The sequence below is a fragment of the Colletotrichum aenigma genome (genome assembly GCF_013390185.1).
Source record: "Colletotrichum aenigma strain Cg56 chromosome Unknown KSG_Cg56_contig10, whole genome shotgun sequence".
Taxonomy (NCBI): Eukaryota; Fungi; Ascomycota; class Sordariomycetes; order Glomerellales; family Glomerellaceae; genus Colletotrichum; species Colletotrichum aenigma.
The window spans coordinates 1,097,274-1,109,797 of NW_023500916.1; the positions used below are offsets into that span (position 1 = coordinate 1,097,274).

General features: G+C 50.5%; 4 protein-coding genes across 4 annotated transcripts; 2 read left to right on the plus strand and 2 right to left on the minus strand.

Annotated features, from left to right (window-relative positions):
* Window positions 1-369: 369 nt before the first annotated feature.
* atnN-5 (Aspercryptin biosynthesis cluster-specific transcription regulator atnN) lies at window positions 370-2,256 on the minus strand (the record flags this gene model as incomplete). Its single annotated transcript, XM_037329399.1, has 2 exons — window positions 370-1,972; window positions 2,141-2,256. 2 exons carry the CDS (start codon window positions 2,254-2,256, stop codon window positions 370-372), a joined length of 1,719 nt encoding a protein of 572 aa, XP_037172461.1.
* A 4,449-nt stretch (window positions 2,257-6,705) lies between these two features.
* On the plus strand, window positions 6,706-8,292 carry atmM (FAD-dependent monooxygenase atmM; the record flags this gene model as incomplete). The annotated part of the gene is made up of 4 exons (XM_037329400.1): window positions 6,706-7,016; window positions 7,067-7,338; window positions 7,395-7,762; window positions 7,825-8,292. 4 exons carry the CDS (start codon window positions 6,706-6,708, stop codon window positions 8,290-8,292), a joined length of 1,419 nt encoding a protein of 472 aa, XP_037172451.1.
* Window positions 8,293-8,417: 125 nt separating this feature from the next.
* Window positions 8,418-9,253, minus strand: fabG-9 (3-oxoacyl-[acyl-carrier-protein] reductase FabG; the record flags this gene model as incomplete). The annotated part of the gene is made up of 2 exons (XM_037329401.1): window positions 8,418-8,610; window positions 8,679-9,253. 2 exons carry the CDS (start codon window positions 9,251-9,253, stop codon window positions 8,418-8,420), a joined length of 768 nt encoding a protein of 255 aa, XP_037172452.1.
* A 1,631-nt stretch (window positions 9,254-10,884) lies between these two features.
* On the plus strand, window positions 10,885-12,099 carry CGCA056_v014160 (Vegetative incompatibility protein HET-E-1; the record flags this gene model as incomplete). Its single annotated transcript, XM_037329402.1, has 1 exon — window positions 10,885-12,099. One exon carries the CDS (start codon window positions 10,885-10,887, stop codon window positions 12,097-12,099), a length of 1,215 nt encoding a protein of 404 aa, XP_037172153.1.
* Between the last annotated feature and the right edge of the window lie 425 nt (window positions 12,100-12,524).

Consider the following 12,524-nt stretch of genomic DNA (forward strand, 5'->3'; position numbering starts at 1 on the left):
CTTTGAAGACTTCTTGTACATATTTAGCGGCCCAGCGCCGTCGTGTTGGAGGATGGAATTTCTAGCAGCAACCTCCCTGCTTGTCATTGCCATGCATACTGTAAGACAGCATCTCGAATAGGTAGCCTTGTCAACAAGTCGTTCACTTGTAGCACTGGAGTCACACTCATGAGACATGCCTCTTGTTCAAACTCCCTCAATTGACTCTAATCATCATTCCTAGGTCTGAATCTAACCCAGACTAGTCTCATCAAGAACGTACACGTAGGCATGGAACCCGCACTCAAGCCTCATTGCGGAAACCCCATCATCCCAACCCAGATCAAAAGCCTATTAACTCCGCGCTATGGCCGTTGCAGTCATCACCAATCAGAGGAGGCTCAGCATCGATGACGGAGTTGGCGACCCTTCCCGGCCTGAGCTCGAGATTGACAAATTGTTCATCCGCCTCGCCAGGTTGGGAAGGCTTTCCCAGTTGTACTCGTCTTTCCACGTGTTGTCCGACTTGGCTTGAAGTATGAAGTCATAAAGATTGGCCATTTCTTGACTGTCCCACATTCCCTCTCTTCTCTTCATCCTCCGCAAGGCATCGATGCATCGTCGTTCCAAGTCGTCGTTCTCGCAGAACGCGCAGATGTACGACAGCGAAGGCACCACATCTGCCGCGAGTGAGAAGGTGGGCCTCGTTCCTTGCGTCTTGCCGAGGATGATGTCTTCCGCCATGTCCACTAGCTCATTCAGAACTCCCATATCCGAATGCTTCATATCGCAGGGCGTGTCGTGCGAGTTGAAGATTTCCCAACTCTTCCTGGAGAAGTCCAAGGCCTTAAGCTCTTCTTTATCCGCCGGATCGATGCGTTCCGGCAGGCCGTCTTGAAAGGCGTCGAAGCGAACGCACCACTCTTTGAAATGTTTATCGGCCAGATCCCATTCGGCCTGTTTCGTTGAGCTTCTCGAAGTCGTTGATCCAGGCGAGTCCTTGCCATTCTCAGGCGGAGAGGGACATGATCTGCACGTGGAGCCTTCACTGCAGGATATCCACGACTCATCAAACGCTTCGGAGAACATGACTTCGACGAGATGGAGCTGGTACCGGGCCTCAGCGACACTAGTGAAGGGCCTGGTCTGGTCTTTCTCTTCGTCTTGGACGAAGAAGGACAGATCAGGAACCACATCCTCCTCTATGAGCATTGACGCATCCATGCCCATGCACGAAAACATGCCAGCTATGTCGCAAAGCTGGATGAAATGGTTTTCGACGGTTTCGGCGAGACACTTGTCGTAGGCGGAGAGCGAAGCTGGATTTCGTCGGTATGCTAGTGCTGCTTGATGAAGTGAGTCAAGAACCTTTGCTCCAGACCTCAAGTGTTGAACGGCTTTATCATATTGCCCTCGGATGATTTCGTAACAGACGAAGACTAGACAACTGATCAGGGTGATTCTGATGTTGACTGGTGAGGGATCAGCCATAATCTGGATGGCTTCTGAGACGGCTTTTCGGTAATGCCGCGTTGATACATCGCTCAGCTCCAACGAGCTTTCTGTCGCTTGTGTCTCGTAAAAGGGGTTTTCCAAGAACGCTCTGTGGGCGGAGCCAAGGGCGATGACGGCATGCTTGACGGAATCGGAGTAGTAGCCTAGAGGTAGGATGTAGTTGCTCCAAAGTTTTGCCAACGGCGTAGAGGCTCCGAAGTCTGGAACGGTGCAGTTATGGACGTGGTGGAACATGAGTCTCTCGATGTTATCCCCCGTAATGTCCCAGTTGACAGGTGCTGTCAGATGCATCACCGACGTATTTCGAATCTGTCGCGCCAGCGTGCAAGCGGTAGCAGTGGCGTTCGCGCTTGGCGATCGTGAGGCTCGCCTTGTTTGTACGGCATTGAGATTCGGGTATCCATCGCATTTGTGCTTGTCCTTTTTGCATCTTTTGCATGTGGGTTTCTCCTCGTCACACTTCACATGTCGGACTCTAGCAGCAGTTGGTCAGATCCTGTACAGCGAGGCAGGTGATACAAACAAAGTCTAGATAGCGAACTATAGAACCAGGCAAAGAGGCCTTACTTGCTGTGATGAAAGGAAAGTTGGGGTCAGTCGAAGCATTCTTGAACCAACTAAAGTGGCATCAGTGTTGGTCACCAACCATGTCAGACATCCGGTCCTAACCTTTGACGCGCTCGCCCTGGTTCGCTTGGGCTTCTTCGGCGCGGGGGCCACCGAAAAGACTCCGGTCCCCGGAATGTGCGCGTCCAATGGCATTATTGGCTTCGATATGCGTACGAAAGAAAGCTTATCAGACAAATCAAGTTGCGAGATCGAACGGAGCTTGATGACAGCTGTCCGTACCGAAACACCGGTGAAAAGGTGGGAGCGCGCTCTCGGATACGGTAACGCGGGGGCTAAGACAGGGTATGCGCCAAGCATCATCACACTTTTGGGCAACGCCCACTATATAAGCCAAGGTGGTCGAATTGGCCAAAAGCGCGCCGACGCGCCCCTCGGGCGCCGATGAGCCCTGGCCATCCCCTGGTTTTCCCTGCGACGTCAGCAACTTCGTCAGGGACAACAAGCGTTTTGGCGCTAACACTTAGTCTTTTACGACGTAGCCAATCAAACGACTCCGTTGAAAGTTATTATTCAAGAAATATGGGTCTCCCGAGGATGGAACCGTTCGAGGTTCCCGCAAAATTGTCTGAACTCGACGGATGAAGGTGCCTAGCTCCGGTGATTCACACGGCGACGCCGATACAAAAACTGCTTCTTTCAGCCCTACGGGCAACAGGCGTTCAAAAGATCGCGGGAATTCCTTTTCATCTTCCCATTGGCGTTTTTACCTCCTCGAAGCAAACCTGTGGCATCTGTGAATGCCGCTAGCAGAGAATGATTCAGCCCCTGTTTTAGACCGTTGGCTGGAGCTCCCATCTCCACTGTGGGTATTGAAGGTTGAGGAGTCTTGTGAGTGTCATCCCTTAGACGTAAAACTCTCTCGAAGTTGTAGTTGCGACATACGACAGAAGATGGGATGGCAGCCCGGCATATTGATGTCAACCTTTCGGAGTCTTAACCGTTTGTTTCTATCCCTTTGTTCTTGAAATATGGCAAGGCCTTTTACTGCTGCCTAAACCTAATCTCCTAAGCTGAAATGGCTTAGCACACAACACGAAAGATTGCAACTCCAGTGCTATTCTTGGGACCGGCACCTGTCTGGTGTGATTGATGATGGACACCGAGATTCTAGAAAGCCCGCCTAGCGCCGCCTAGCGGGACTTTAATTCTTTCCGGCTTCCATGGCATAATTTTCCGCATATTCGCCGTGCATCTGAGTGCCATCGGGCTGTCGCTCACGTTGTTATGGCGCTCACACTAGAGCCCGCCTTGTATTCTCACATGTCCAACATCTGACGGAGAGTTTGACAGCATGAGCCTCTTGAACTTCAGAAAAGAATGATGTAATTTTGCTGTCCTCAATTCTCAACGAGAAAGATCGTTTTCAAATTGTGCTCAATATCACTAGACGACTTTCAAAACATTCACCAAGGTATCCTGGGCGGCACAGTCTGCATAAATCTCGGTCTCGGTCGAAAGCACAGATATGGTCAATAGCGATGCACGTGCTCTCAGCAAGAGTTAAAGATCTTGCCGGTGGGACGGTCTGGCCTCCCCCGCAAGCCCCGCGCCGAGAAACAGCGATGAGACTCGGAGAAGCACGCTCGGACTGCAAAAGCACATAGCCAGGGGAAAACCCTTTACCAGGTTACCAGTCGTGCTGGGGCGTGCAAGGGTAGCTAAACAACTGTGCCGACCGTCAAACTACTGCCTCTAGAACAGCAGGCTAGGGGGGTGCTCCGCCCCAACTTACCAGGAGAAATCTTCGATGCAACGTTAACATTACCACGAAGGTGACTTTGAGTGCACCCGGCAGCAAACTCCCCCCATGTAGGAGAAGCATCACATGGATATCGATACACTCTAATCATTTTCTCCATTGCGCCACGATAGAAAGACCAACTAGGATTGTGAGCCGACGTATCAGAGTGCTTGAGATAGGGTAAAGATAGCATTCTAGATAGGAAGCTCACCATCCACTGCTAATCAGAGCAACTTCTGTGAGGTTTTGAACAGTACGATTCTTGTAGTGCGGCTGCTTAGCTGGTTACCGGACATCATGGAAGTCTCACAAAAGCTTCAAACTTCGCGCCGAGCCAACTCAATGGCTGTAGTGAACATTCATAGGGTGATGTTCAGTACCCCCAGCAGATGACTGTGGTACGATCGACATATAATAAGATGTTCTGAATTGTTTCGGTGCGCATCGCAAATCTCTCCACGTGAGACTGGGGTCCATGTTTGCAACCACCGACTCAAAACTTCCGACCGGGCTCCGGAACCATATCTGACGACATCGACAAATGATATGGGATCAGTGTTGAGTGCATGAAATGGCAGAAATATTCCCTCTTTGGGCTGGGCTGAGACATACACGTAATTTTACTTCAGATGACACATGTCTATCGATTCACCTGAACTCGTGGCTGAGTTGTCAGGCTGATTTCTCAGGGGCAATTGGCGGCAGCATAGCCCTATTCGGTCCTTCTGTGTGATGGCCACCAGTGAGACGTATGCCACCGCGTCTGGCAAGTCAAATAAAACTCGCCATATGTTCGGTTTAACAGCAATCCCATCAGTCATCGTAATGTTACAATACTAACACTGGTCTTGATGTCTTCGACCTAAAGAACTGGTGAGGATTGCGGGTACTTTGTGTCGTTCTACCAGACTTTAGCGACTCCAGTTGGCATGGTCTACTCCAGTCTATAGGTTCCCAAGTGGAATCGAACAACGGCCTAGAGCCGTCCAAGGTTGCAACCAACGGGCCATGCCTCTTTCATGGTTAGTGGTACCAACTAAATATGGGATCCGAATACAAAGTCGGCATATTCGTGCCGCGCGTCAAGGATCGATAGGCTCAAGACCCAAGGCAAGGGGATGAACACCGAGGCCTCCAGCTGAGACCCCACTGCACTAGACATGCAGGAGACGTCTGATTGAGCAAGTTCGGCACAGCCCCCATCGATACGGGCGAGGTAGGGCTTAGGCAGCCGTTTTGGCAAGGCATTTTCCCCGTCTTTGGTCCAATGAGGATGGTCTTGCTAATTTCTAGTCTCGTCCGGCGCCGTTACGATTTTCGGAGCCTCAGTCCATAGCATTCTCAGCCCCCGGGAAGTACCCGCTCAATCTTATTATGACTTCATGTCAGGGCCGTCGCGTGAAGTGCGCGGGGGCCGAAAACAGCTTTATCCTCAGATGCGTAAGTAGAGAAATCTCAAAAGTCCAACTCTTTGCCAGCAAACTCAACCAATTTCAACAAATGTTGTCAACCTTTCTGATGGCGATCTTGCACCCATTGGCGACTGATGGCTACACGACATGTCAGGCCAAGTCCACATGCGCTATCGACGTGTGTGTAAGCGATGCAAATTCGTTTTCGACACTGAACACCGTTATGGCACACATGCATGTATAAGTTCTGGTTCTCGAGGATCTTCACCAGTGGTAGCGGGCGCACCGGTGGCAGCACCCGCTACCACCGCGCCAAGGTAGGCCAGGCTTCGAAATAATCACTAATCAAATAACCTTCGGTTGCAAAATACTGACAGTTCTAAGATCTCCCAAGAAGAACTTTTCCATAAGGCCTATTGAGACCAACCTAGAAGACAGCTGATGATACACCAATAAGCCCTGGTCGAATATCCAAAACGACAGGTAGGCCTTTTCCAAAGTAGGCGTGTTCTGTTTCCCATCCGCTAAACAGGGCTGTCTCCAGCAGTACCTATGCAAGTCCCCACAGCCCTGGAAGTCCTCCGAAAGAGAGACTTCAGCGACCGAGTTGCGAGCAAATACTGAGACTTGGAGGAACTGATTCACAACGTCACTTTTGTCGCAGGCGATACCAGCCAACAAGTACCGGGCGATGTAGCAGGTACACGTGATCATTTCCTCTTGTGCTCGGGCTGTCGACTTTCAGCAACAGAGCATGAGATCCTTGAGACACGACCCACGACGCACCAGATCTCGTTTACAATTCGTCTGTCAAGACAATTCAGCTTGGGCTGATCGACTATCAGCCTCCGGCACTGCTTACGGAACGGCCCGATCCTTGCTGCCATATGGCAGGCAATCGACCCAGGTGCCTAAACATGCACACTGGCTTCGGTAATTTCGGACTAAGTTCGCTGCCGAACCCTGGCCAACATCGTTGCGCATCATATCTCTTGGCATTGCAAGTGGCCTTCGCTTGATGCAAGATTGCTACGATGAAGCCTTGCTACTATGGGGTTGAGGCGGCGTTTGCCAAGCTGCGCGGTCGTCAAATGCGGACTTTCGGGGTTGCAACGGCCGAACACGCAGATCGTCGAGAACCACAAAAACGAGGTCGCGTTGCACCAAACTACGAATGAGCTGCACCAAGCCGAGCAAGTTGTATGCATGCTGGATGGATCCTGTCTCAGCATGTGCTTGGCCTACCGATAGGAGGTCCGCGGATACCTATCGCATCCCGGTGCCAGCGGTTTAATGCCATGTAGATAGAGAGATGCACTGGTTATAAAGACGAACCGGACTGTCCAGACATCCGACCAACGGCTTCAGTACAAACCCTCAATTCAGATGTTTACCAAGTTCCTGGATCACTCATGACTACATCTCAACATGGCGACCGAGAAGAAGATGCGAATTCTGATTGTAGGCGGTAGTGTCTCCGGGCTATCCTTGGCCATCATGCTGGAGAAGTTCGGCATCGACTACCTGATCCTAGAAGCCTACCCTACAATTGCGCCTCAACTTGGTGCGAGCATCGGCCTCCTTCCCAACGGTCTGAAGATCCTCGATCAATTGGGATGCTACGAACGCCTGCGTCAAATCGGGGGTGACATCTACTACAAGTGCTCCATCAGATCCTCAGATGGGCGGGTTCTGTCAGAAACGAAGGACGCAAGTCTTTCCGAGAGCATTGAAAGCATGTGCGTCGCCAAGTTCGTCCGATGTATCTACTATGATTGACTTCAATTAGGACGGGCTACCCCTGCGTTTTCATCGACAGGCAAATGCTTCTCCAGGTTCTGTACGAAAAGATCCGTCACAAGGATCGCGTCTTGACGGGGAAGCGAGTCTCCCGGGTGGAGATGACCGACTCAGGTGTCACTGTCAAGACACAAGACGGAAGTTCATACGCCGGAGACATTCTCATTGGGGCTGACGGGGTCCGAAGTACTATCAGACAGGAAATGTGGCGCCTTGCTTCTGAGGAGAAGCAGAACGTGTTTCCACCAGACGAGGCCCAAAGTAAGTCACTGCACTGGTGAAAGAAGTGAGAAATAAGTTTCTAACAAATGTCGAAGGTCTCAAGTCAAACACGAAGTGCATCTTTGGCATTTCGAATCTTCCCAAGGGCTGGCGTGGGATGCAGCATTCCGCCTTCAATGATGGGCGGAGCTATCTATTAGTCCCAGCACCGAAAGACCGGGTTTACTGGTTTTTCTTCCACGTGATGGATGGCACCTACTACGGGAAAGACATTCCGAGGTTCTCAAAAGAAGACGAAAAGGCGCTCGCATCGAAATATTTTGACGACAATATTTCGGACTCAATCACGTTTCGCGAAATATACGAAGGGCGGCAAGTGGCTACTCTTGTTGCACTGGAGGAGCACGTCTTCTCTCGCTGGAACTACCGAAGGATTCTGCTCATCGGCGACTCAGCGCACAAGGTACGCATATCGTGCTGTGTACTCGTTGGTCTACATGAATCGCTAACATTGGGTCCATATAGCTTCACCCGATCACAGCCCAAGGCGGCAACGGCGCCATTGAGACAGCAGCAGCTCTTGTCAACACGCTGGTTTCAACACTGAAATCAAATCCTCAGTCCTTGTCTGACAACGAAATTGAATCTATGCTTGCGCAAGTTCAGACTAAACGCCAAGATAACATCACCGAGGTTATGCAAGAAGGGCGATGGGTCAATAGCATTATCTGCCAGCAGCTGCCCCTCTCCAAGTTCCTGATTGGGATTATTGTGCCTTGGCTTGGTGATGGTCTTTTCCTCAAAAGCTGGTACAAGAGCTACTTGAGAGGTACTCAGGTAGAGAGCCTGGGCTTGCCTCACAGGCTGATATCCAAGTCATCTCACGCAGCTGCAGACTCGCAAAGCCAACTCCGCAGCTGGGCGATCTGGACGACTGGAGTGGCCTGTTCTGGGGTTGCTGCTTTCATGCTCATGCGACTCCGTAAGGTGTAGATGCATGAGACAAATGGTATTTAGACTGTATTCTAATTCACTCCTCAGGTTTCATAGTCTCCACAAGAGATCATCTGTTTCTTGTTCTCTTCGATAGGTCCTCTTTTTTCAGCTGGACTTACATCTTATGGCAGCATGCCGCCATCAACTAGCATCGCTTGACCAGTGACGTATGATGCAGCATCGCTGAGCAGGAAAGTGATCATTGCCTCGACCTCTTCTGGCTGCCCGATTCGCCCAAGCAAAGGTGGCGGAAGGACAGCTCCAGTGGCCGCAAACTCCATAGATGCTGCCAGAATAGGGGTCTCAATCGGACCACTAGAGGAAGTTAGCAAGAGCTCATCCAATATGATCCCTCCGCAATTTTAATATCAGGGTAAACCTACGGGCAGACGGCGTTGACTCTGACACCCTTCCTTCCAAACTCTCTCGCGGCGCTCTTGCTGAGTCCAACGACTGCATGCTTACTTGCTGTGTAGGCCCCGTGGAACTCTAATCCATACAAGGAAGAAACAGAGGCAACATTGACGATAGACGCTCCCTTCCCGTTGTCTTTCAAAGCCGGGATCTGGGCTCTCATGGCATTCAGAATTCCCTTGCAGTTCACTCCCATCACAAAGTCCCAATCATCGTCCTCGATCTCCGCAATCGTCGCCCTGTTTCCCTGCCGGCCCAGTACGCCAGCACAGTTAGCGGCTCCGTCAAGCGGGCCGAGCTTCTCCACAGTCTCGGCGATCCACGCCTCAACCGCCTTTCGATCTCTCACATCGGTGACCTTGGAAAAGACGTTCTCTGCGCCATAAAGCCCGGTGAGTACGGCTGCCTCGGACGTAAGCAGAGCCTCGTTGACATCGGTTATCGATATCCGCGCGCCAAGGGAGGCCAGTTTCTTCGCCGTCGCGAGGCCGATGCCCGACGCTGCGCCTGTGATGGCGATGACCTTGCCCTTGAAGTCGCTCATAGCTGTTGCTGATAGTTGGGGTGTCAATTGTTGTGAGAGGAAAAAAAGCCTCAGGAGGGGGGAAAGCTTATCCTCCAATTTTCAGCCGATGTGATGGTCCTCCACCTCATGCATGATGAGTAACACAAAATGGACCTAATATGGTTATCCGATGCTCTAGTGCGTCTTCTTTCGGTGATATGTATCCATCGCGGGCTGGACCGACAGGGGACGGTGACACCGCCGGTCGGAGTGGGGCCACCCAGGTGCGTATCGCCGGTGCGTTCGCATCGAATCAGGCTGCTCGCCGGAATTGACAGACTGAAGGTAATCGGCGTGGTAGGATCCGCTGAGATTGGGGCACATATCTTGAACGTTTATCGAGGGCACTACTCAATGTGTCGGCATGGCTTTGGATCCCTTTTTTCCGGGTCTGCACAAAGATCCGGAGGTGAGACATGAATCAGAGAGAAAAGCCCCCTTGCATGCAATACGCATATGGACAAGATTCGCAGGGATGGCAGTTATTTCTTCGCATCTCAAGAAAGTTGAAAAAAACCTCATTCATAAAGTATAGCCGTCGAGTTCAATGAATGATGAATGAAGTGTCTAGTCGAGACTCTGAACCCATTATATGAATCGGCGTCAACGGTTGAAGTCAAGGCGGCATGCAGATAGCCTAGAATGGCGATGTAAACGCCCACCTTAGATTATGCCCCTAGATCAAAATTTACATCAATCGTCGCCCAGTCAGTTGAAAACAGTCACTCTCAGCTTGGCGACCTGCTGTGCAACAATTGAGACCAATCACAGCTAGGTATGTAGCCATAGGCAGGAAGGTGGCTAGGTACTGAACTTGGCAGGAATGCTTACTTATAGATCAGGCTACCGATAACCTTCAATTTTCTCCACTACGACGGTAGAAGCCACGTCAGCACTAATAGAAAAGAAAAGGCCAGCAGAAAGTCCTGAAGTGCATGAGGTTTCTTGCTGTATCGTCAATGCCTACGCAGACCAACACGAACAACAAAAGAACTGTGTTCAGCAACGCTGGGATACAAGACATGTGGCTTATCAATACTCACAGCTATGCGTTGGAAGATATCACAGACCCCTCATTAGTCAAATACGCCATCCTTTCACATACGTGGGAAGATGAGGAAGTTACCTTTCACGACATCCGCCACCTTACCCAACTCAAAACGCCCAGGTTCTCAAAAGTTTGGAAGACCTGCGAAATCGCGCGCGAACGAGGACTTCAGTATGCCTGGATCGACACTTGCTGCATCGACAAATCTAGCAGCGCGGAGCTCAGCGAAGCCATCAACTCGATGTTCACGTGGTACCACCAATCTGCTGTCTGTTTCGTGTTTCTATCCGATCTACCAGCATTGGAGGACATGGGGCCAGCATTAAGATCAAAGTCCGGGTTCCCTTATCCTTCCGAGATGTTTCGCAGATGTCGGTGGTTCACTCGTGGGTGGACGTTGCAAGAATTGATTGCTCCGGACCACGTCGAGTTTCTGGATTCCAAATGGGTGCCGTTTTGCCGGAAGGCCAACTGTCTCGACATCTTATCAGAGGTTACTGGCATATCACACTCTGTACTAAAGTCTCCATCAAATTTAAGGCAAACTCCTGTTGCTGTTAAAATGTCCTGGGCCGCATCGAGGGAGACAAAACGGATCGAAGACCGCGCATACTCCCTTTTGGGCATATTCGACATCAACATGCCCCTGATTTACGGCGAAGGACATAAGGCTTTCCGCCGACTACAAGAAGAAATCGCGAGGGAAACTAACGATCTATCTCTGTTCGCATGGATTGGCCCGTCTGAAGAGGATCAAGGCTTCCAAGTATCCAGGGGTGTTTTCGCAAGATCACCCAGCGAATTCGGTGATTGCTCGAAGATGCATCGATATCATACCAGAACTGAATATCAGCCTGAATTCACTCTTACGAACAAGGGTGTTCGAATCGATTCCAAACTGTACAAGCATAAAACCGCGCAGTGTGTGTACATCATGTACCTAGGGTTTACATTAACTGGCACAACGCCTGTTTGTATTTCCCTCGCCCGCACAGCTGATGGATACGTTCGAAGCAATCCCTGGTCCCTCGATCAATGGCAGCCGGCCAATGGTACGAACAGGCTGCGGGACCCATCGACGATATACGTCCAGAAGGATGTGAGCCCACAGGAGGATTTGAAGTTCCGAAGCCGACTGCATAGATGCTTTCAAGTTACCATGGGGCTGTGGTCATCCATGAAGCTTGAACGAGTGCGTTGCAGCCCTGAGCATTTGTGGGACGAGAGATTTGCGACTTTCATCAGTAGCAACCCTGAAAAGTCATTCATTGCCTCAATGAAGCTTTCTGTTCACGGTGACGACTCAAGTTTTGGCGAAGACTTCCCTTTGATCCTCATATTTGGATGGAGCAAGACTCAACAAAGGCCGTTTGCTGTACTTTATGGGGATGGTGAGGGGGTGAAAAATCCCAAGACATCCGTGAAGAACCTGCTGCCAGATGACTTCCCAGACATTTTACAGAACGAAGTCGACTGGGAGCGCTCGCATGATGAAAATGCAATCGAGAATGCTATCTCAGTAGTCCATTCAGCGCCAAGATTCCGAGCAAGGGAAGTGCAGTTCATCAGGGCCGTATCACCTTGGGGAGTACGAAAGACCTATGCTTTTGTAGCGACATTCAACCTCAGCTTGGATACGCACAAAGACCCGGACAACATGGTGATGTATCATATTTCGATACGTGGAAGATCTTCGAAGCTGAAAGACGGCAATGCCATAGCAAAGGCGTACTCATTTGTCCCCGGAACAGATGTAAATGTAGAAGAGGGGACATAGTAGCTCTAGACAAGCTTTCAATTCGATAACTCGGGGTATTTTCAAAGGTCTTCCAGTGACCTTTGTACTAGGTAAACGGTTCAGGTGTCATCTCTCTTAGAATGTTTCTGAACATACGTAGTACTTGTATAGTTGATCTCGTTCTGGCAATGACCGTGTAATTCACGAAAACATACCTTAGTTATGAACTTAGCTACATGTAAGGTGTTCGAAATAGATTTGGCCTCGTCGTGATTGTTGGCTTGGGCTTTCGTGTCCAGGTAGCACTGTTACTCACTCCTCTCGTTATTCTTTGACAGGCTATACTTCATGGGGCTAAGGAGCACACGCTCCAAAGGCCTCGCAAGTATGGCGTTTGTATTTACTGCATCCATGGCGTACATGGTCTTCGACGACAGGTCCAAACATTCTAAAGGAGCTGTACA